Genomic DNA, 24,071 nt, shown 5'->3' on the forward strand with positions numbered 1-24,071 from the left:
CTCCTGCCTGAGGGGAGTGGCTCAAAGAGTCCGTGTCCAGGGTGAGAAGGGTCAGCTGTGATCCGACCTGCACGCCTCAGAGTCCTGGAGACGTACAGGTCCTCGATAGATGGCAGGCTGCAGCCGATCACCTTCTCAGCAGAGCGCACAACACGCTGCAGTCTGTGCCTGTCCCTGGCAGTGGCCCCAGCGTACCACACTGTGATGGAGGAGGTGAGGATGGACTCAATGATGGCCGTGTAGAACTGAACCATCATCCTGGCTGGCACCTTGAGTTTCCTCAGCTGCCGCAGGAAGTACATCCTCTGCTGGGCCTTTTTGATGAGGGAGCTGATGGTGAGCTCCCACTTGAGGTCCTGGGTGATGGTGGTACCAAGGAAGCGGAAAGAGTCCACTGTGGAGATGGAGGTGTCTGTCAGGGTGAGGGGGGGTGATGGAGCTGGCACTTTCCGAAAGTCTACTGTCATCTCCACTGTCTTCTGGGCATTTAGCTCCAGTTTGTTGTCAGCACACCAGGACACCAGACGGTCCACCTCCATCCTGTAGGCAGACTCATCCCCATCTGAGATGAGTCCAATGAGGGTGGTGTCGTCAGCAAACTTAATCAGCTCGACAGTCTGGTGGCTGGAGGTGCAGCAGTTGGTGTACAGGGAGAAGAGCAGAGGGGAAAGTACACAGCCTTGGGGGGTACCGGTGCTGATGGTCCTTGTTTCCGAGACATTCGTCCCCAGCCTCACATGCTGTCTCCTGTCTGTCAGGAAGTCAGTGATCCACCGGCAGATGGAGTCTGGAACATGCAGCAGGGACAGCTTGTCTTGGAGGAGAGCTGGGCGGATTGTGTTGAAAGCAGAGCTGAAGTCCACAAACAGGATTCTAGCATAGGTTCCCGGGGAGTCCAGATGCTGCAGGATGTAGTGAAGAGTCAGGTTGACAGCATCGTCCACAGAGCAGTTAGCTCTGTAGGCGAACTGCAGGGGGTCCAGGAGGGGGGCTGTGATGGTCTTGAGGTGGGACAGTACCAGGCGCTCAAAGGACTTCATGACTACAGACGTCAGTGCCACAGGTCTGTAGTCATTAAGACCAGTGATCCTTGGTTTCTTGGGAACTGGAACAATGGTGGAGGATTTGAAGCAGGCTGGCACATGGCATGACTCCAGAGAGGTGTTAAAGATGTCTGTGAGCACTGGAGTCAGCTCATCTGCACAGTGTCTTAGGGAGGAGGGGGACACACCATCAGGTCCAGGAGCCTTGCGGGGATTCAGTCTCCTGAACAGCCTGTTAACATCCTCCTCCAGGATTGAGAGGGCAGCTGAGGGGGAGGAGGAGGGGGCAAGGAGGACTCTGATGGGGTATCTTTGATGTGGATGTCCGTGTTGATGGGGTGTGGAGAGGTGTGTGGAGAGGTGTCAGGGCTGGCTGATAGTCCATCAAAGCGGCAGTAGAACTCCTTCAGACTGTTGGCTAATTGCAGGTCGTCAGCTGAGTGGGGGGCTTTGGGCTTGTAGTTGGTGATCTGCCTCAGTCCTTTCCACACAGAGGCAGAGTCGTTAGCAGAGAACTGCTGCTGGATTTTCTCAGAGTACAGTGATTTAGCACTTCTCACCTCCTTGCTAAACCTGTACTTGGCCTGTTTGTAGCAGTCTCTGTCCCCACTTCTGAAAGCAGCCTCCTTCTCTAGCCTCAGCTGTCTGAGTTTAGCTGTGAACCAGGGTTTGTCATTGTTATAACTCACCCTGGTGCGTGTTGGCACAATACTGTCCTCACAGTACTGTATATATGACGTCACAGTGTCTGTATACTCATCAAGACTATCAGTGGCAGCCCTGAACACCTCCCAGTCCGTTGTCTCAAAACAGGAGCGAAGCTCCTCCACAGCCTGGCTGGTCCACTTTTTAGATGTCCTCACCACAGGTTTGGAGAGCTTCAGCCTCTGTCTGTACACAGGAATCAGATGGACCATCACGTGGTCAGATAGTCCAAGAGCAGCACGGGGCACTGCGCGATATGCCTCGCTTATTGTGGTGTAACAGTGATCCAGTGTGTTCTCCTCTCTGGTCGGGCATTTGATCAGCTGTTTGTACTTCGGGAGTTCTTTGCTCAGGTTTCCTTTATTAAAGTCACCAAGGACAATAATTAAGGAGTCCGGGTATGTTTGCTCCAAACACAGGATCTGATCCGCGAGTGCACGCTGAGCCTCGTGCACGTCCGCACCGGGCGAGATGTAAACAGCGGCCAGAATGAATGAAGCAAACTCGCGTGGAGAGTAAAATGCCAGGAAAAATCCCAGGAAAAATCCCAGGTAACGGTGTGCGCGTCCCACGTCTCCGGAGGCGCACCAGCGCACCAGCTCTCTTCCCTCTGCGCCGGCGTCTCACCTTTTTAACTAAAACGTGTAGTAAATCGGCAGCAGATGCTAAAAAAACTGGTGATAAGTCCACAGGTATGGTAAATCTGATGTTCATGAGCTCTTCTCTGGTGTAAGAGCATGCAGACACACAGTTTGTGCACAAAAACAAACAAAACAGAGCGCACCAAAACACCAGGGCGTCCGTACCCAGCGCCATCTTGATTATCATTCAATCATATATTCAATACTTTAATTCAGGGGTGTCCAAACTACGGTCAGATTTTCTATGGCCCACGGCTTCTATTATAAAATGTGTTATTTTTGGCCCGCCAGCCAAACAGAGTAAATCATACAAAATCAACAGGCAATTCTTGTTTTTAACTCATTGTGTAACATTTGCATCATGATTCTCTGAGCAGAACATCACTCCCTCTCTGTCTGCATCGTGGTGCGTCACGCGGTGCTGCAGGGCTTGGTTGTTGGTTACAGCTACGCAGAGGGCTCGGAAGGTGCAAAACACCGGTTCAGCACTTTGACACAATTCACCATGAGACTAAACATGCTTCTGCATACAACCTGCTATCAGAGACAGTCTGTACTGCACAAGTGAAGTTCTCCAAAACTACGGAGCCCCTCTGTAAAGAAGAAATACACTCAACAAAAATATAAACGCAACACTTTTGTTTTTGCTCCCATGTTTCATGAGATGGACTTGAAGATCTAAACTTCATTCCAGATACACAATATTACCATTCCTCTCAAACATTGTTCACAAATCTGTCTAAATGTGTGATAGTGAGCACTTCTGCTTTGCTGAGATAATCCATCCCACCTCACAGGTGTGCCACATCAAGATGCTGATCTGACATCATGATTAGTGCACAGGTGTACCTTAAACTGCCCACAATAAAAGGCCACCCTGAAATGTGCATTTTGTTTCTGCTTTATTGGCGGTCTGGGGACTCAGAACCAGTCAGTATCTGGTGTGACCACCATTTGCCTCATGCAGTGCAACACATCTTCTTCGCATAGAGTTTATCAGATTGTCTATTGTGGCCTGTGGAATGTTGGTCCACACTTGCTGGATATTAGTGGGAACTGGTGCACGCTGTCGTAGGTCAAGCACATCCCAAACATGTTCAATGGGTGACATGTCCGGTGAGTATGCTGGCCATGCAAGAACTGGGACATTTTCAGCTTCCAAGAATTGTGTACAGATCCTTGCAACATGGGGCCGTGCATTATCTTGCTGAAACATGAGGTGATGTTCATGGATGTATGGCACAACAATGGGCCTCAGGATCTCATCACGGTATCTCTGTGCATTCAAAATGCCATCAATAAAATGCACCTGTGTTCTTCGTCCATAACAGATGCCTGCCCATACCATGACCCCACCACCACCATGGGCCACTCGATCCACAACATTGACATCAGCAAAGCGCTCACCCACACGACGCCACACACGCTGTCTGCCATCTGCCCTGAACAATGTAAACCGAGATTCATCCGTGAAGAACACCTCTCCAACGTGCTAGACGCCATCGAATGTGAGCATTTGCCCACTCAAGTCTGTTACGGCGACGATCTGGAGTCAGGTTAAGACCCCGATGAGGACAACGAGCATGCAGTTGAGCTTCCCTGAGACGGTTTCTGACAGTTTGTGCAGAAATTGTTTGGTTATGCAAACCAATTGTTTCAGCAGCTGTCTGAGTGGCTGGTCTCAGACGATCTCGGAGGTGAACCTGCTGGATGTGGAGGTCCTGGGCTGGTGTGGTTACTCGTGGTCTGCGGTTGTGAGGCCGGTTGGATGTACTGCCATATTCTCTGAAACGCCTTTGGAGACGGCTTATGGTGGAGAAATGAACATTCAATGCACGAGCAACAGATCTGGTTGACATTCCTGCTGTCAGCATGCCAATTGCACGCTCCCTCAATGCTTGTGGCATCTGTGGCATTTTGCTGTGAGACAAAACTGCACATTTCAGGGTGGCCTTTTATTGTGGGCAGTTTGAGGTACACCTGTGCACTAATCATGATGTCAGATCAGCATCTTGATGTGGCACACCTGTGAGGTGGGATGGATGATCTCAGCAAAGCAGAAGTGCTCACTATCACACATTTAGACAGATTTGTGAACAATGTTTGAGAGGAATGGTAATATTGTGTATCTGGAATGAAGTTTAGATCTTCAAGTCCATCTCATGAAACATGGGAGCAAAAACAAAAGTGTTGCGTTTATATTTTTGTTGAGTGTACATCAAAATATAGTTAACATCATTATACTCAACCACCATCATTAGCCAATGTCCGTTATTGTCACTTTTGTGATTAATTACGTTACCAGAAAACCTGTTGAACAGGATCATCACTCCAGCTGAATAAGAAGTCCCATGGCTGAAGAAAACACAGTCTCCCCATTGTTGTTTCCAGAAATTAATGTCCGTCTCTGCTGAATGAGTCTCTTGCAGAAAAATAATATTGCTCTTCTGCTCCTTACAAAAAAGAAAGGTTGCCTTACGTTTTACATTGTTCTTTAATCCCCTAGTATTTAATGAAAAAAAAGATAACATTCACTAAAAACAAGCATGCGCAATAAAAGTGATGCGCAGGAATGATTAGCAGAACGTCCCTATCAAATTTCTATATTAGCATATATTGCAACAACCCTTGAGGTATCTGAACATTTAAAGAACTGCCATCAGACCCGGTACCTGATCTGGATCAGAGTAACAGAGTAAAGCTGGTTAACTTGGATCCACACGGCGATTATCTATCAGAGCGTATCCTTCCTTCAGGAACGCTCTCTCTCCTTTCTTCCTGGCCTCCTGAACCAGTGGCCACAGCTTGGAGCGGGCAGAAGTCCTCTCTGAAGCGAATGTGTAGCTCGCTGCACACTCACACTTCCTTTGATCGTCTCCATACTTCATCCCTCACGGTTCTCATCCCAAACTGGATGATGATTGCCCTCGGCGTGTTGTTACTGGAGGCCCCAGTGTTGAGTTTCCCCAGGCGGTGTACTGTATCCACAGTGTCTCTCAGCCGGTCGACAGATAGCGGCACCACTCTTGTCAGAATTCCAATGACGGTTTCTCTGGTGTTTTCTCCATCTTTTTTTGGTAAACCGGTCAGCCTTTTCTTAAGTAGAATAATTTCTTGTTTGTTTTCTTTGGTGGCCGTAGTATTTGCTTTGATGCGTTTTTCAAGTCTTTTTAACAGTTCGGTCTGTTCGTCCACTTTCCCAGTCAGAGCCTGAACTGCATGGAGAATGGTGGCACCAATATTTTCCTCATCTTTGCTGTTGTCTTTCCCCTTCATCTTCTTAGGGTTATGGCTTTTGATCGGTGTGTGCTGCAGGTTGGTCTTACTTTCTTTTGCAGAACTCTCGTCCACTTCTACATCTTCTATGTCACTGTCTTCCTGGCGTAGGACACTTAAGTTGTAATTGTGGTCTGACATGCTAGCATCCACGTGGTTCACAATTATTGAGAAAAAACCTTTATATATAGATGTCTTCAGAAAAAAAAGTTGGTAATAGTAGCTTGTAAGGTTAGACCTAAGGTGAGGTTATGGGTTGCTGCAAAATGTTCACTAATTTAGGACAAACAAAACTTATTTAACAGAGCCTGCAAAGTGTTGCTTCTCACTCCGCCATCTTGAATGTCTGGGCCAGCTCTGGTTTCCTGTCTGGACCCTGGAGGGTCCCCTGCTCTGGTTTCCTGTCTGGACCCTGGAGGGCCCCCTGCTCTGGTTTCCTGTCTGGACCCTGGAGGTTCCCCTGCCTCGTCTTCGGCTCTGGCTTCCTGTCCGGACCCTGGAGGGTCCTCTGCCTCATCTTCGGCTCTGGCTTCCTGTCCGGACCCTGGAGGGTCCCTGCCTCTCTTCGGTTCTGGTTTCCTGTCTGGACCCTGGAGGGTCCCCTGCCTCTTCTTCGGCTCTGGCTTCCTGTCTGGACCCTGGAGGGTCCTCTGCCTCGTCTTTGGCTCTGGTTTCCTGTTCAGACCCTGGAGGGTCCTCTGCGTCGTCTTTAGCTCCGGCTTCCTGTCCGGACCCTGGAGGGTCCTCTGCCTCGTCTTCGGCTCTGGCTTCCTGTCTGGACCCTGGAGGGTCCCCTGCCTCGCCTTCGGTTATGGTTTCCTGTCCGGACCCTGGAGGGTCCCCTGCCTCGTCGTCGGCGCTGGTGTTCTGCCCGGACCCTGGAGGGTCTGCAGCCTCGTCCTCGCTGACAGCCTTCTGCCCGGACCCCAGGGGGTCCGCAACTCCTTCGCTGGGGTCCTCAGCCCTGTCCACGCTGTGCTTCACCCCAGACCCTGGAGGGTTCCTGTCCCCTCTGTTTCTGACTCTGCCCCCCAAGGACCCCAGCCTTTTGTTTTACAGGACCTCTGTCTCTGTTGCCCCTGTTGGCCCATGGCTTCTGGACTCTTGAGACTTTGAATTTTGGCTCCCTGTATTTCTGTTTCTACCCTTGTTTTGTGTTTTCACACAGAAACTTGTCTTGAAGGGGAGGTTCTGTCACAACCTGGTGTTTGTTTATGGTTTGGTTTTCCTTGTTTTGGGTTTTTAGTTTAATCTGTATTTAGTCTTTGTCCTCCCTGCACTCGGTGCTAGTTCGTCTCGTCGCTTTGGGAATGTGTTTGTGTCCTGCCAGCCTTGACAAAGGGAATCTCCTGGTGACTATGCTTCGCTATGCTCTGAATTTTAGAACTCAAGCTCTAGAGTCTATGTTAAGAATCTTGTTTACCTTATTGAGTTTTTTGCCACGCTACGTGTGACCCTTTGTCATATTTTTGGTTATTGCCCCCCTGGAACAGAATAAAGACTTTAAAGATTTAAAACTGCTCTGCTCCCTGTAATTGTGTCCACTCTCCACCATAAACCATGACAATGGAAGCCTTTAAAACACAAACTTGCAAAATGCATGGATTATGCTTTTGTGGTTACAGGTTTTAAAAATGGGGAAAAAGCAATAGAAAAATGTGCCAATCACCAACAGAGTCAAACACACGAAGTAGCTGTCACAACATACACATACCAACACAGACATAATCAAACTCAGCTATCCGCAGCATGAGAGCAGCAGCATAGTGAGGCAAGAGCATGCTTGCACAAAGTAATTTAATCTACTTTCTTGCTCGCCAGGGTCTAGCTTTACATGGCCATTAAAGTATTCAGGGTATCCTTTTTCAGCTAATTCATGAGAAAACTGGGGATGATGATGTGCTGAACCGATGGTCCATTAAGCCTACAAACCAGTACACGAGTCCAGAAATTCAGAAAGAAGTTTTGAAAATTATGGCCAATACAACTGTTAGGACCATTTGAAGCACTGTACATGAGCTGCCCACATCATTATGGATGGAGTCCAAGACATGTCAGGGTGTAAGCAATAGGCCATATGCCTCCATTGTCACAAAGACAAAAGAGCTGGTGGTGGACTTCAGGAAGCACCAGACACTCCCAAACCTGGTCAGCATCATGGGTACCAACGTGGACATTGTGGACAGCTACAAATACCTGGGTGTCCACATTGGCCACAAACTGGACTGGTCCACAAACGCAGAGGCAATATACAGGAAGGGACAGAGTCGCCTGTATCTACTGAGGAGACTCAAATCCTTTAACGTCTGCCAGACCATGCTGCAAATGTTTTACCACTCGGTGGTCTCCAGTGTCATCTTCTACACTGTAGTGTGCTGGGGCAGCAGGATGAAGACGGCCGACACCAACAGACTCAACAAGCTCATTAGGAAGGCTGGCTCTGTGCTGGGAGTGGAGCTGGAGTCTGTGGTGGAGGTGACAGAGAGGAGGATACTGAGGAAACTCCTCAGTATTCGTAACAACACGTCTCACCCCCTGCATGACACACTGCTGTCTTACAGGAGCACATTCAGCGGTAGAGTGAGACTACCGAGGAGCAGCACAGAACGCCAAAGGAGGTCCTTCCTGCCAGTGGCCATCAGACTGTATAACTCCTCCCCTTTCTGTAGGGAGAAGCACTAGATAATCATGTCAGGCATCACTGTCATTCCCTCCACTTGTCTATATTTATGTTTACTTAGCACCTTATATCTCCATATTTGTATCCATATATCAAATATTGTGCTCATACTGTGTACTGTCTTATTTTGGATTATAGTGACACTTACACTCTTATACTCTGTACTTAACTACATTTAATGTAACTTGATACCTCTCACACAAGAATTTCCTTTGGGATTAATAAAGTTTTATCTTATCTTATCTTGCGTAGAGATGATTGAAGCAAGGCGTCTGGACTTGTAGAGTTTTCTAGAAGACGTTTCACTGCTCATCCAAGCAGCTTCATCAGTTCTAACTGTTGGTGGGGAAACATGGTTTATATGTGGTTACAGACCTATGTGGGTGGGTCTGGGTAAAACTTAAAAAAACTTAAAAACAATAGCACTAAATGTTTCCATACTTACCTGTGATGTTCTGGCTGACTGGGCCAGGTGTGTCTAACGACTGGCTAACGATTATGAAACTGCCAGAGGGGACTGGTTGACAGCCCTTTGTTCTTACTGTGAGTATGTGCAAACTTCCTGGGAATGGATGGAATCACTGCATTGTATGTGGTAGAAAGATGATGTCTGAGGCCACCACCTCTGTTAAGGGAAGGTTTTTCCAGCTTAACGTAGATGGCTTCCTTGACTCCTCTTTCATACCACCTTTCCTCCCTGTCTAAAATGTGAACATTGTTGTCCTCAAAGGAGTGTCCTTTGTCTTTGAGGTGGAGGTGAACAGCTGAGTCTTGTCCTGAGGAGGTGGCTCTCCTGTGCTGAGCCATTCTTCTGTGGAGTGGTTGTTTAGTTTCTCCAATATACAGATCAGAGCATTCCTCACTGCACTGGACTGCATATATCACATTGCTGTGTTTCTCCCTGGGAATCTTATCCTTCGGGTGAACCAGTCTCTGTCTCAGTGTTGTCATAGGTTTGAAATGGACCGGGATGTCATGGTTGTTGAAGATCCTGCGGAGTTTCTCTGATACTCCTGACACATATGGAATGGAGATGTTTTTTCTCCGCCTGGTGTTGTCCTTCTTCTTGTTGTTGGGGGGTCTTGTTTTTTGTGGCTTTGATGAGTGCCCACTTCGGGTAGCCACATGTTTGCAGGGCCTTCCTGATGTGGTGTTGCTCCTTCTTCTTCCCCTCTGAGCTGGTTGGTACAGTTTGTGCTCTGTGCTGCAGGGTCCTGATGACTCCCAGTTTGTGTTCCAGTGGGTGGTGTGAATCAAACAACAGGTACTGGTCCGTGTGTGTGGGTTTCCTGTGCACTTCAACATTGAGGCTCCTGTCCTCCTCAATATGTACTGTGCAGTCCAAGAAGGCCAGATTGTTGTCCTTGGTGTCCTCGCGAGTGAACTTGATGTTGTTATCCACTGCGTTGATGTGTTCTGTGAACCGTTCCACTTCGTTTTGACCCAGGTGTCATCCACATATCTAAACCAGTGGGTGGGGGTGGTTCCCGGAAAGGAACTCAGGGCTCTTCTCTCCACTTCTTCCATGTAGAGGTTGGCCACAATAGGAGACACAGGTGATCCCATCGCACAGCCGTGCTTCTGTCTGTAAAAGTTCCCATTGTACTGGAAATAAGTGGTGGTCAGGCAGAGGTCCAGCAGGTCACAGATGTGGTCAGGCGTTAGGTTGGTTCTCTCCTTGAGTGTGCTGTCTTGTGTGAGGCACGTCCTTACCATATCTGTGGCTTCTGATGTAGGGATGCAGGTGAACAAGGAGGTGACATCATATCTTCATCATCTTATCTTATCTTATCTTATCTTATCTTATCTTATCTTATCTTATCTTATCTTATCTTATCTTATCTTATCTTATGTAGATAGTGACCTTCTACCACATAAAGACCTTGTAGGTATGTAGTGTCAACAATGACAGGAAACGACTTGGCTCGGGTGGCCACTTATAGAGGCCTTTTTTATGGTTGATGACACTTACATTCAACCTTACACGGTTGAACCTGCCCATGTGTTGTCCTTTGATGGCAAAGTTATGCTGGGGCTGGAAATATGGCAGGTGGAGTTAAAGGAGTGCAAGCAGCATGCACACACACACACACATTAGCTCCCTTATCCCTTTTATTGATTATTTATTTTATTGTCATTGTTTGTGTCCTGATGACACTCCTTGTGAGACCATTTTAAAAAACAACTTTTTTTTTAGCTTTATCCATCTTCAAAGTGTGAAGGAAGATTTTTTATTATTCTCTATGAAAGTAAGGCAGCGAAAAATGAGAGGAATGACAAAATATACATACTTTCCGCCCCAGAAGATTTTTGTGGTGATGACTAAACTGGAACGTCTGCATGTGAGAAGATACATAAAAACTAAATAAAACACTGGGAGTGTCTTTCTTACCATCATGGTGGTGGGATATACAAGAGAGTCTCCACCCAGATTTAAGTGAAGGGCTACCTGAGTACCCAAATACAGTGAAGGTTTTTCCATTGATTTAATTCTTGAAAAATTAAAATGCCAATGGCTCCAATTGTAAATGGCTGGTTCAGGGAGGCATAAGAAATCTTTTATACACATGGTTTGGCTACCATACAGTCAGACCTTAATTGAGCTAATTGAGAATCTTCAGGGTGTGCTGGAGAAGACTATCTCTCCCACCAACATTAGGGTAAATAAATGTTACATTGCAATAGCTTATTAAAATGTGCTGAAATTAATGTTTAAAGGCATCCAACTAATATTGTTGTGTGTTACTTTGGTCAGGCAGCTAATATGTATTCACTGACAAAACATATTTGTCACCAACGGATTAAGTCAAAGCCCTCTCATTGAGTAATATAGCGACGCAGACATTTTTGGAGGACCAAAAATAACTTAAGCATAAATAAGTTAATAAATAAATACAGACATATATAATGTCTGTATGTATTATATATACATGTATTTAATAAAATTCTATAATATTAGTATTATATATATATATATATATACACATTTTGGTAAATAAAAATATTTGGGCTATTTATTTATTTATATGTATTCATTTCTTTATTTATTTACGTATTCTCTCCGGGTACTCCGGCTAGGTTAATTGGTCACTCTAAACTGCCTGTAGGTGTGAGTGTGAGTGTGAGTGTGAATGGTTGCTGTCTCTGTGTTGCCCTGCGATGGACTGGTGACGCATCCAGTGTGTACCCCACCTCTCACCCAAAGCTAGCTGGGATAGGTGGAAGATGGATGGATGTGTCACTATAGCTAATTTGATCTCTAGTTTCGATTATTGCAGCAGTAGTCCATTGTCCTTTGCTAGCTAAAGGGCCCTTAATCAAGTTGTTGGTGTTTACACTTTTGTTTTAGTTTCTGATGGCAGTTTTTTACGAGCCATTTCTCAATAGTTAAGATCATTAGTGAACCCACAAAAGTGCATTAAGTACTCTGTACCAGGGCCAAACTGTATCAAGAATAATCCAGTACATTTGTGATTCACAGGAGGTTTGTAGAAAATAAAGGCTTAATAAAGCACATGCACATAATTTTGTGTTACTTTTGGGTTGTAGTTAAAGGTCAGTGTTGGGAAGAATACTACACTGAATAATATTCAGTTACAGAATATAGATGACATGCCCTAAATTGTAATTTATAATGTATTCTGTTATATTACTCAATCTGAGTAATGTATTCTGAATACTTGGATTACTTACTGAATAGCATTTTAAGCGATAGAGTGCAACAATCAGCCCCTGCTTACTACAAAGGACGCTATAAAACATTCAATAGAAAATGTCTAGATTGTTCCAGCTGACTGCATTCAGTGTTATTATTCTATTTAGAGAAACAGAAAAAGAACGTAATGATGTCAGAATAATATATTTTTTAAACAACGTAACCTAAAGTCATTTTACACACAAAGAAATAGTTGAATACGTACATAAAACAGACTCATTTTACTATAAAACTACCTGACTGCAAGAGACACGTTCCTACTTAAATGTTAATCGAATTGGTTTTGGACGGAGGTAGCTAGCAGCTAACAGCTGACTAGTTCACTTGTTCAAGTGATGCTAACAGTGTACCAGCATCATGACTGAGGAGCATTAAGCACACAGCGCTTCATCCTCAGACTCTGACCCCCATCAGTCCGGCTGCACTGTCCTCTCTGTCACCTGCAGCGTGCAGCCTTCTGTCTAGTTTGCCGACATGAACCAAAAAACTTTAGCTTTGATCAAAGATGTTGTTTCGATGGTAAGAGCTCTCACACCATCATACACATGTATATGCCATAAACAAGATCTTTGTTGCAAGAAGACAGTGATTTTTAGGTGACTTGTTTCATCCAGCAGAGTGAAAAAACATGTGAAAGTACAGTCGTGTAATCCACTGATTTTAACAATGTAACTGTATTCTGATTACCATCTCTTTAGACTGTAACTATAACAGAATATAGTTACAATTTGTTGAATTCTAATTATGTAACGTCAGTGTAATTCGTTACTCCCCAACACTGTTAAAGGTAGTACCTTACCTACCCTATACCTTCTAAAAATGATTGGCAGTTCACTACACCTTTATGACCTTACTTACCTATTTTAAGTTATAAGTGGTTTTAAGTTGATATTTACCATTCAATGTGCATATCAAAGGGGAAGCCCACTCAACATGAGTTATAGAAAGGAGGACTGCCCTCTCCCTGTCGTTTGCACTCAAGATCTATGGTAAAGACAGTGATTTTCCACCTGCACTAAAATGTCTTTGAATATCTTAACAGCTTCAGTGGGATCTCCAATGTAGGAGAGCTTACATATAGATAAACATTAAATATGTATATGTATACAAAGAGGAACAATGCCCTGTAAAAGTAAATCATGTGATGTAGCAGACTGTAGAAGTCTGTTACATAGTTTTTTACTTATTTAGCCTGGATATACAGTAAATACTCCCTTCAAACAACAATTTGTCCAGGTTCTAATCTTAATGTTAGTTTAGCTGTATCACTATCATCCTCATTTCAAGATATTGACATAATCACCAACATGATGTAACTATGACAGAAATGTTCCACAGGTGGGGAACATTTTATGACAGTTGATATTTTCAACATATTTTCTTCAGCATCCAAAACTGTTTCCACTGTAGCCTGATGCTAACCGAGGCAGCCACTAAAACAGATACATAGGTCATGCTAATAACATGAAAATATTAAGTCGTTGGCCACATGCCTTGAAATGTCAGATGTTTCTTGCCTAATCCAGCTCACCTTTGAAACAAAAAAGAGGACTAGATCCATATTTCTATCCTCAAGGCAACAGAAGGCATGGGTATAAAAACAGAGATACCCGGGCACACCCCCTGTATCTGCGACCTTCTCCCTAGAATTAAGTGATGGGTACCGGATACAATTAACGTAAGGAAACACAGGATAACAACAAAAAAACTGTGATAAAAACACGCAAATAAACAAAATGTCCAAAACTTACCATTCACTGGGTGTTATCGTATATACAGGCTGTATACCTTTGAATATATTCCATTTAAAATCAGCCTTTTCTAACTAGAATAGTAATTTACCACATTAACAATGTCTGGATTGTATGTCTGATTTGTTACGGCCCCCGAGGTCCGTAGGAGAGAGAGTGACGTTCTCCCTGAGTCTGTGTGTGTGTGTGGGAGGCTATTCTGTGAATGGGACGGACTCGATATATAGATTGCCACACCCCCCGGAGCTTCTTCAGGAGTGGCTCTTGAAAGTGCCCGCACCAATGGGAATTCGTCTCGTCAAGACAGAGACGACGTAAAAGGCCCGCGCCGACTGAGTGGTGCATGGTGCACACCTGTGTGGCTTCAGTTCTTCCCCGCGCTACAAATTATATTGTAGCGTCCTTGTGTTTTGAGAGAGATTTTTCTCTGTGACTACAACTTACAACGACTGTGTGTAGTGTATGAAAATTTGGTTTTCCTGTCGTTGTCGGTGCTGTTCCTCCTGTGTGTGTGAGAGAGTTTTGCTCTGACTGAGTAGACTTAATTTCATTATTTGATCTGTTTGTTTTTCACTCCTCGAGTAGGTTTTAGTTATTTGTTGTCTAGTGTTTTTTTTTCACTCTTAGAGTAGTTTTCAGTTGTTTGTTTGATTCTACTGTAGTAGTAGTAATAGTGACTTTTGATTTCTATTTATTCCTCGTTGTTTCGCTATTCCCCAGCAGGGTTCCTGCTTGTATTTTATTTTTCGAATTATTGTTCTCGTTTTATTTAATGGTTGTCAGGTTTGTTGAAAACCTGTGTGCTTTGTTTGTAGTTTAAACCAACAGTAAAGAAATAGACATTTGAGTTTGGCCTTCCATTGCTTTATTTTATCTTTATTCTTATGTTTACGTCCTTCCTCAACCCCTAGAGAGCTGGGGACGTAACAGATTACTTTAATGTTATCTTCATTGAAAAAAAAACAGTTTTTTTTCTAAATAAAGACATTTCCAACTGACCCCAAACTTTGTATAAAAATGTAGATAAATATGAATAGCCCAAATACATTTTTTTGACCAAAATGCATGTATATGTTTTTATCTATGTAAGTCATTTTTGGTACATACATCTCATTTATTGAATGAGATGTATGTATTCTGCAATGATTATTTGGCTGCGTCTATGTCTTTTTATGTTTGCTCTTTGAGTCACATTTTTGTATATGGCTAATCTTGTAACTAAAATTAAAAAGCCTAGCCACTAGCTATTAGCCTACTTACCTGTTAACCACTCTATTTCTAAATTTACTAACCACAAGGTTGCCTAATCTGAAACCTTACTTGGTTTCAGTGACTCATAATCTGAATTTCCCTACTCATTTTATGTGTCTGCCTGTCTGCCATCCTTTCTGATAAACTATGACTACATAGCAGTTTAACCTAAATATACCAGAAACACTTAAAAACCACAATAAAATGAAAAATAACTCTACCTCCATCCTTTCTTCTTCATGATACTTCCCAAGACAACTTCAGCTCTGAGAAGGGAGACAAGCAGGGGGGACAGGTTTAATTTATAATAAACAAAAATAACCCCAGAATTATTGTTAATACATTAAAAAAAGACATTGTTTTTACCATACCAAGTTATCATTTCTGCTATGAAACCTAAAGAGAAGCTAATTGTCAAGCAACATTTTATCATTATAAAATGGATAGTATGTTTAATGATTTGGGCCAGAGTGGGAGACACAGAAGGTAATTTAAGGCTGCTGGTGAGAGATTAGCGTTAATATAGTATAGTAGTATAGTATAGTTGGCGTTAATGACACCCAACCGGAGTTGATGTGTAACTTTGCAAAAACCATGTGGAAGTCCGTAGCATTCTCTGGTCCCCTTCCAAATCTGACCAGTGATGACATGTTTAGCCGCATGTCCTTGCTTCTTTGTTGGCTGTCACAGTGGTGTCCAGAAAACTCTGGGGAAAATCTAGTCTGATTAGGAGAGAGGGCATCCATCCCACCCAGGGTGGTGCAGCTCTTATTTCTAGTAATGTGGCCAAGTTTATTATACCAACCTGACAACCCAGGGTCGAGGCCAAGAGGCAGAGTTGCTGTCATAGGAGTTCTCCAGAAGCAGCAGTGATGTGTCTATACACGTTTAATAATCCCTCAGAAACAGTTTCAGTCCCCCATCCCCCCACAGTCCAACTAGAACAGAAGTCATGAGGTGTTAATCAAAATATCCACCCATCCATCTTCAAACTACTTATATGGGGGCCAGGCTGCAGTCACCTAGACTTCCCTCTCACTGGACACTTCTTAGAGCTCTTCTGGGGGAATCCTGAGGTATTCCCAGGCCAGATGAGAGACACCGCGAACCATCGCCTCAGACTTGAAGGTGCTGATTCTCATCCCAGCCGTGTCACACTCCATCCCAGTGCTAGAGGCCCTAGTTTGATGAAGCCAACAGGACAACATCATCTGTAAAAAGCAGAGATAAAATCTTGTGGTCTCCAAACCGGATACCCTCTTGTCCCTCACTGCACCGAGTAGTAGACTACTAATGTAGCTCTCAGCGTAAGTTCAATCAGGAAGACTCTATTTCCCATCATTCACCATTTATCCCTATCCGCTTCCTAATCTTTCTCCCTCTATCCCTCACTCCTCTGCTCCCCCTCTCTTCCGCTCTCTTAGTCAGGTGCTTAATAGAAAGCACCTCCCTCACCAATCAGCTGTTGCTTTCCATCCCTCTCCTGACCAATCACAGCTTAGCACGAAATTTAAAAGTCTTCGTCTCTTCTCCAGCTGTCTTCTGATCGAACCCGGCAACGATTCTGCGCTGCTCTACGCTGCAATCAACTGGCATTATTCCTCCTCCTGAATTTACTTAATCCAACATCAGATCCAAATTCCGTCTCCCCTGCACCCGCGCCGGCAGCGGCTCCCGAGGCCGGTAAAAGGAGCGAGAAGTCAGCCTCCTCTGCTCCCAGGGCTAAACGAAGGAACGCTTACTCTCCCGCTGCCGCTACTCCACTTATTCCCTCGACACGCTCAATCAAACACTGCCAGTGCCAGTCTTTGTTTCTTCAATCAGTCGACCTCCACCTGAAGGCAGTCGTAGAGTCCACATCTCCTGCTCCTGCGGTCCCTGCCGATCCAGCCACTTGATCTCAGCCGCTGATCTTCCGTTCTCCTCCACCATCTTCCTGCTACACTCTGGCGTCTGCTGGGCCTGCCCCTCCTATAGGTAGGCCCTTCATTTCGCAATCCGCTAACATATGACATTAATTCTGCAGGCAGGGACAATATTTTAGTAAACCTCATCCCGCAATCTCCTCAGCGTCATAAATCTGTGGCATCTAGCTAAATTCTCAGCCGTCCTCATCTGCAGATCCCCGGCTGTCAGCGATCTGATCCATCGGGCAGTTTCTAGTCTTTCAGCGTCTTTCAGGATGTATGTGCTCAGTTTTCCCGGAGAGACGCCAAGAATGCACTATCTAGCTCTTTACCGGAGACCCCCATCTCAAATAGCCGGAAAACATATTCTATCAATATCACTTCCAGTAAGCAGCGCTTATTCTCACTATTCGGCTACTAGCCTGGTCTGTGGACTGGACTCCGAATTTGGCCATGTTCGCCGGGGTCCCAAATGATCTCGGCAATGCATGTAGCACTCGCGGGCTCACTGCTCCGTGTCCCTCTGTGCTTCAGCCTACCGCCATGGGATTCAGCATTTAACCTTTTCTCAATCTGCCACGGATATACAAGGCCGTTATATTTTGAATGGCTGTCACCTCTCCTCATCTGTAGCGCCTACAAGGATACGCACCCAAGGTCAGTGCGCAGTATGGTTTTCAAATCCTCATTTCACGTTTGTCAACTCTCTGGTTCATGTCTGTTTTATTTCCTCTCAGTTTCACAGGTATAAATTAAAAAAAAAAATCTAATCAGCACGATATGAAAACTCAATAGTCTCTGAACAGAAAGAACTAGAAGGGCTACCGTATATAACCTCCGCTCTCGTCTTCTCGTACAAGCCCCATCGGCATAGCCACACGCAATACTCCTGCAGAATGGCATTATTCGATCTGTCCGCTCCTCGCTCCGGCCCATTTCAGCAATTAGTCTGATTACGCCGAACATTTGTCCCCTCTTTATGCAAGCGGATAGCGCTTTAAACTTATCTATTCATGGGCCTGGGAGCCGACTTCTCTGACCCATTTGGATTCCTCCATTCGCCTGTTGCAATGGAATCTTTTCGGCATTAAGTGGGATTTAATATATATATATTTCACCGTTCGTCTCATTTGCTTTAGTACCTGCATCTTCAATCTCGCGTCAAAGCCTTATGCCAGATCCTGCTAAAGAAGCTAGAGTTCCCTCTATGCTCACATGCTGGATGATTTCCTCCTCAGAAATCCCTGTTTAGTCATCTTCGGATCAGCTGCATGGAGCTTACTACCTGACGTATCAATAACGTGAGTCGATCCACTATCCATCATGACGATGACGTAGTCTGCATATTAAGTAGCCATGTGCTCGTGTTTACATGTATTAGACAAGCGAGTTCGCTATGCCGTTGTTAATGGGTATTTTGCTACGTATAAATTCATATGGTTTGACAGGTCACATATAATATAATAATATATAATAAACATATAATAATGTATTCAGTTACTGAATACAGATTACATGCCCAAAACGTAATTTGTAATGTATTCCGTTACATTTCTCAGTCTGAGTAACGTATTCTGAATACTTGGATTACTCACACATTGAATCACATTTTAAGTGATTGAACGCAGCCATCAGCCCCTGCTGACTACAAAGGACGCGATAAAACATTCAATAGAAAATGTCCAGATTGTTCCATCAATGTTCTATTTAGAGAAACAGAAACGGAACGTAATGACAGAATATTTTTTAAACAATGCAACCAAAAGTCATTTTACGTTTGAATACGTACATCAAACTACTACTACTAGTAGTAGTAGTAGTAGACTGAATAGAAATTCAGTCCATAAATCACCAACATGCAACGGTAAAAGGTCTGACTTACTGCCAGCAATCTGAGGGCCTTTGCCCTCATACTCCCAGAGCACCCCTCACAGGATGCCAAAAGGGACACAGTTGAACACCTTCTTCAAATCCACAGAACACATGTGGACTGAACTACCATAAACACTCTAGGCCAGGACGATGGATCTGAGATTCAACTATAGGCCAAATTCTCCTCTCCAGTACCCTGGCATAGACTTTCTTGTGGAGGCTGAGTGTGATCCTCTTCTTAAAAAAAGAGACCAGCACCCCAGTCTGTCAGTCCAGAGGCACTGCCCCACAACATTTACAACCCATCCACGATCACGCACAGTACAGCAAAATGTGCATGTGGCCACACCATTTCCCATATACACAAAACACATACAATAGACAGGCTGGCAAACCAGACAGCATAACAAATGTAATGTAAAACAATGTAACTGGGCGACTGTCACAGGAGATTGCTTATTGTGGTGATGGCTGAGGAGACAAAAATGTTTCCCAGTCCAGGGCTCTCTATGGCCAGATGGAAGTGAAGAACCACTTCAGTAGGTGATCAGGACTGTTTGTTATGGCTCGTGCAAGGCATTTGATGCCTGTGTCATTTGTCATTTTGTCAGTCAGGCTGGGGGGTGAAAGATGTATTATCTTGAATCTGAAATGCTTGTTTTAGTTTCATGTTGCTAAACTCCTGTTTCAGTTTGTTTTTGTATTTCATTTTGGCTTTGATTATGTATTGTTTTATTTTTAATGTAGCCTAGTCCTTTTTCCTGAATGGTTTCTGTTTTCTTTGGGGGTGATCCAGGGTTTGGTGTTTGTCCCTCCTGTTTGTCCCTCCTGTAGGCAGACTCGTCCCCGTCTGAGATGAGTCCAATGAGGGTGGTGTCGTCAGAATACTTAATCAGTTTGACAGACTGGTGACCGGAAGTGCAGCTGTTGGTGTACAGGGAGAAGAGCAGAGGGGAAAGTACACAGCCTTGGGGGGTACCGGTGCTGATGGTCCTTGTGTCCTAGGCATTCTTCCCCAGCCTCACATGCTGTCTCCTGTCTGTCGGGAAGTCAGTGATCCACCGGCAGATGAAGTCAGGCACATGCAGCAGGGACAGCTTGTCTTGGAGGAGAGCTGGATGGATTGTGTTGAAGGCAGAGCTGAAGTCCACAAACAGGATCCTAGCATAGATTCTTGGGGAGTCCAGATGCTGCAGGATGTAGTGAAGGTTGCCAGCATGATCCACAGATCTGTTGGCTCTGTAGGCAACTGCAGAGGGTCCAGAAGGGGGGCTGTGATGGTCTTGAGGTGAGATAGTGCTAGTGCTAGGCGCTCAAAAGACTTCATGACTACAGATGTCAGTGCCACAGGTCTGTAGTCATTAAGTCCAGTGATCCTTGCCTTCTTGGGGTGTGGAGAGGTGTCAGGGCTGGCTGATAGTCCATCAAAGCGGCAGTAGAACTCATTCAGACTGTTGGCTAACTCATTTCAGCCACTTGTATTTGAGATTTTATTCTTTTACCACCCAGAGCTCAGTACATCACATAGGTGACATGACATCTGTTTTTGATGCCCCCCTAGAACAGGGGAATCATCTTAGTGTTATATTGATTTGTGTAGTTGTAACTTCTAATATGTTTCTCTTTACATACAGATACATAGTGTATAAAGTCTTGCTTTTATGTAAATATCAACGACATGCAACTTTAAATAGAACAATACTTACTTTCCAGCATTATACACTTCAGCTGTGTCAAACAGATTGATCCCATTCTCATATGCAAGAGTCACCAACTCCTCTGCCACCTTCAACAAGAACATGTGTGATGGTAAAGGTGAACATGCAGATGGGTGCGCATGTTTTTGAGGTAAGTAATAGTAGTTATCTGTATCTTGCAAACCAAATATCCAACCCCAGGTAGGAATACACTAATCAATTTAAATGTTTTAAATAAACGTTACACTTGTTGCAGCATTATCATAATTCAGAACATTTATGATGTAAACTGTCATTTTGCAAGGTATTTGATGATAAAATATAAAAGATATAAAAGACCATGATATTATAGCAGGTCTGGTCTTTTAATCCAGGTAACTTGATCAAGGTAGAACTCAGTTTGGTGTATTCTCTTATTGCTAAACAGCATTCCGTCTTACCTCATCTGTGATCTGGCCTCCAAATGTAACCCACGTGCCTGCACAAAAATAAAATGATTTCATTAGAATCAGAATCAGAATCGTGTTTATTGCCATGTAAGTGAAGAGGATTCGCATTACTAGGAATTTGCCTTAGTGATTGGTGCATACATAAAACATATAATAATTAACATGAAATAGGATAAAACTAAGATAAAAATAAGGTAAATAATATAAAATGAGGTCAAGTAAACAAGGTAAATAATGTAACTAAGACTAAAGCTATAAATTGACTTGACATTACAGACATACAACGAACAGAACAGAGCATGAGTGGTGGTTGTAATTGCAAACATAGACCCTGATATAAAAGAGTGTAACAGTGTAATAGGTACCACATGGATCGGTGAGGTGGTACTAGAGTGCAAGTAGTGCAGATAGTCATCGTGTGCAGTGACTATACTAAAGTGTCCTTGTGAAGTGACAGTGCAGAGCAGTGTATTAATTACAGTTCACCAGTCCAACAGCAGAGGGGAAGAAGCTGTTCTTGTGGCATGAGGTTCTGGTCTGAATGGACCGTAACCTCTTGCCTGAAATGAGTGGCTCAAAGAGTCCATGTCCAGGGTGAGAAGGGTCAGCTGTGATCCGACCTGCACGTCCTGGAGACGTACAGGTCTTGGAGAGATGGCAGGCTGCAGCCGATCACCTTTTCGGCAGAGCGCACAACACGCTGCAGTCTGTACTTGTCCCTGGCCGTGGCCCCAGTGTACCACACTGTGATGCTTCCATCCTCACCTCCTCAGGTGAGGATTTTGGCTCTGTAGGCAAACTTCAGTGGGTCCGGGGGGGGGGGGGGGGGGGGGGGCCGTGATGGTCTTTAGGTGAGACAATGCCAGGCGCTCAAAAGACTTCATGACTACAGACGTCAGTGCCACAGGTCTGTATTCATTAAGACCAGTGATCTTGGCTTCTTGGAAACTGGAACTATGGTGGAGGATTTGAAGCAGGCTGGCACGTGGCATGACTCCAGAGAGGTGTTAAAAATGTCTGTGAACACTGGAGTCAGCTCGGCTGTACAGTGTTTTAGGTAGTAGGGGGAAACACCATCTGGTCCAGGAGCCTTGCGGGGGTTCAGTCTTCTGAACAGCCTGTTAACATCCTCCGCCAGGATTGAGAGGGCCGTAGCTCAGGGGGAAAAGGAGGGGTGCAAGGAGGACTTTGATGTGGATGTCCATGTTGATGGGGTGTGTAGAGGTGTCAGGGCTGGCTGATAGTCCATCAAAGTGGCAGTAGAACTCATTCAGACTGTTGGATAATTGCAGGTCGTCAGCTGAGAACTGCTGCTGGATTTTCTCAGAGAACAGTGATTTAGTCAAAGTCAAGTCAAAGTCAGCTTTATTGTCAAATCTGCTATATGTGCTGGACATACAGAGAAACGAAATTGCAATTGCAATTGAACTCTTCACTCCGCAACATATAACTAAAAATTTGAGATAATATAAAGTGTAAAAAAATGTACCTACAATTAGGCACACACAAAATACAAGGCACAAAATGAAGGCACAATGTAGTGAGAGTGCAAAAGATGTATAGTGCAAGACAGTGCAGTTGGCATAACCAGGAATGGTTTAACTTATAGCAGCTTATATGAGACTGACTAAGGTGCAAGAGAATGCACAGGGTAAAGTGGCTGGTGCACAGAGTTCCTTTTTTTGGTAAAGTGGCTTGTACGCAGAGTTCCTATCTTGGGGAAGCGGGGGGGGGGTGTCAAGGTCAAGGTCAGGGTTCTTTTGTAGAGGGAAGGGGGAGAAAGTGGGGCACAGCAAGTAGAGAGTTCAGCTTCCTGACAGCCTGGTGGATGAATCTGTCCCTCAGTCTGCTGGTCCTGGCCCGGAGGCTGCGCAGTCTCTTTCCTGATGGCAGCAGACTGAAGAAGCGGTGTGAAGGGTGGGTGGGGTCTCCTGTGATGCGGAGGGCCTTTCGGGTGAGAAAGCTGTCATAGAGGTCTTGGAGGGAGGGGAGAGGGATGCCGATGATCCTCTCAGCTGCTCTCACTATGCGATGAAGCGTCTTCCTGCAGGTAGTGGTGCAGGCTCCGTACCACACAGTGATGCAGCTGGACAGGATGCTCTCAACAGCCCCTCTGTAGAAGGTGCACAGGATGGAGAGAGGGGCTCTGGCTTTTTTGAGCTTGCGGAGGAAGTAGAGGAGCTGCTGTGCCTTCTTGGTCAGTGATGCAGTGTTGTTAGTCCAGGAGAGGTCTTCAGTGATGTGCACACCCAGGAACTTGGTGCTGCTCACCTGCTCCACAGCAGCACCGTTGATGGTCAGAGGGGTGTGCTGACTGTGTGCTCTCCTGTAGTCCACAACCCTCTCCTTTGTCTTCTCCACATTCAGGGAGAGGTTGTGGTCTCTACACCACTCGGCCAGAAGGTGCACCTCATTTCTGTAGTTAGTAGAGACCCACCACAGTTGTGTCGTCCGCAAACTTCACAAAGATGTTGGTGTTGTGTGTTGGCGTGCAGTCATGGGTCAGCAGAGTGAAGAGGAGGGGGCTCAGCACACATCCTTGGGGAGCCCCGGTGTTCATTGTGATGGTGCTTCTTACCTCATGTACTTGGCCTGTTTGTAGCTGTCTCTTCTGAAAGCAGCCTCCTTCTCTAGCCTCAGCTGTCTGAGTTTAGCTGTGAACCAGGGTTTGTCATTGTTATAACTCACCCTGGTGCGTGTTGGCACAATACTGTCCTCACAGTTTTAACTTCCGGCGCTGTAGGAGACGGCTGCCTTACCAGTGTCTCCTACGCACCCAAGTGTTTCTTACTTTCTTTAAACGTTTTTCTTTACTTATTTTACATATCCTGTGGATATATTTTATTTCTAATATGGCACCACCATGCGACAGTCGTCTTGTTTATTCAAGAGAAGAACTTTTTGCACTGAGGACTAACGTAGGAATGAAGTACAACGTCCCGGCAGAGCTGAGGAGGAAGTACAGCGGCTGCGCATAGACGTTTTAAGCCAGCGATCCCCTCGGTAATAATGGGGAACGTCAACTCGCTACCGAATAAGATGGATGAGCTGTCTGCGCTGAACAATCAACGGAGTTACCGTGAG

General features: G+C 45.0%; 1 protein-coding gene across 1 annotated transcript in view; it reads right to left on the reverse strand.

The window, feature by feature from the left end:
- LOC114438877 (voltage-gated potassium channel subunit beta-2-like) overlaps positions 1-24,071 on the reverse strand; it is a 102,298-nt gene that overhangs the window by 72,601 nt on the left and 5,626 nt on the right. The window contains exons 4-7 of the mRNA XM_028410500.1: positions 20,979-21,016; positions 20,548-20,627; positions 15,284-15,328; positions 10,637-10,681 (exon numbers count right to left, since the gene is read on the reverse strand). Coding sequence (XP_028266301.1) covers positions 10,637-10,681; positions 15,284-15,328; positions 20,548-20,627; positions 20,979-21,016 — 208 coding nt within the window. The remainder of the gene's footprint in view (positions 1-10,636; positions 10,682-15,283; positions 15,329-20,547; positions 20,628-20,978; positions 21,017-24,071) is intronic.

Source organism: Parambassis ranga, chromosome 7, assembly GCF_900634625.1.
Source record: "Parambassis ranga chromosome 7, fParRan2.1, whole genome shotgun sequence".
NCBI lineage: Eukaryota > Metazoa > Chordata > Actinopteri > Ambassidae > Parambassis > Parambassis ranga.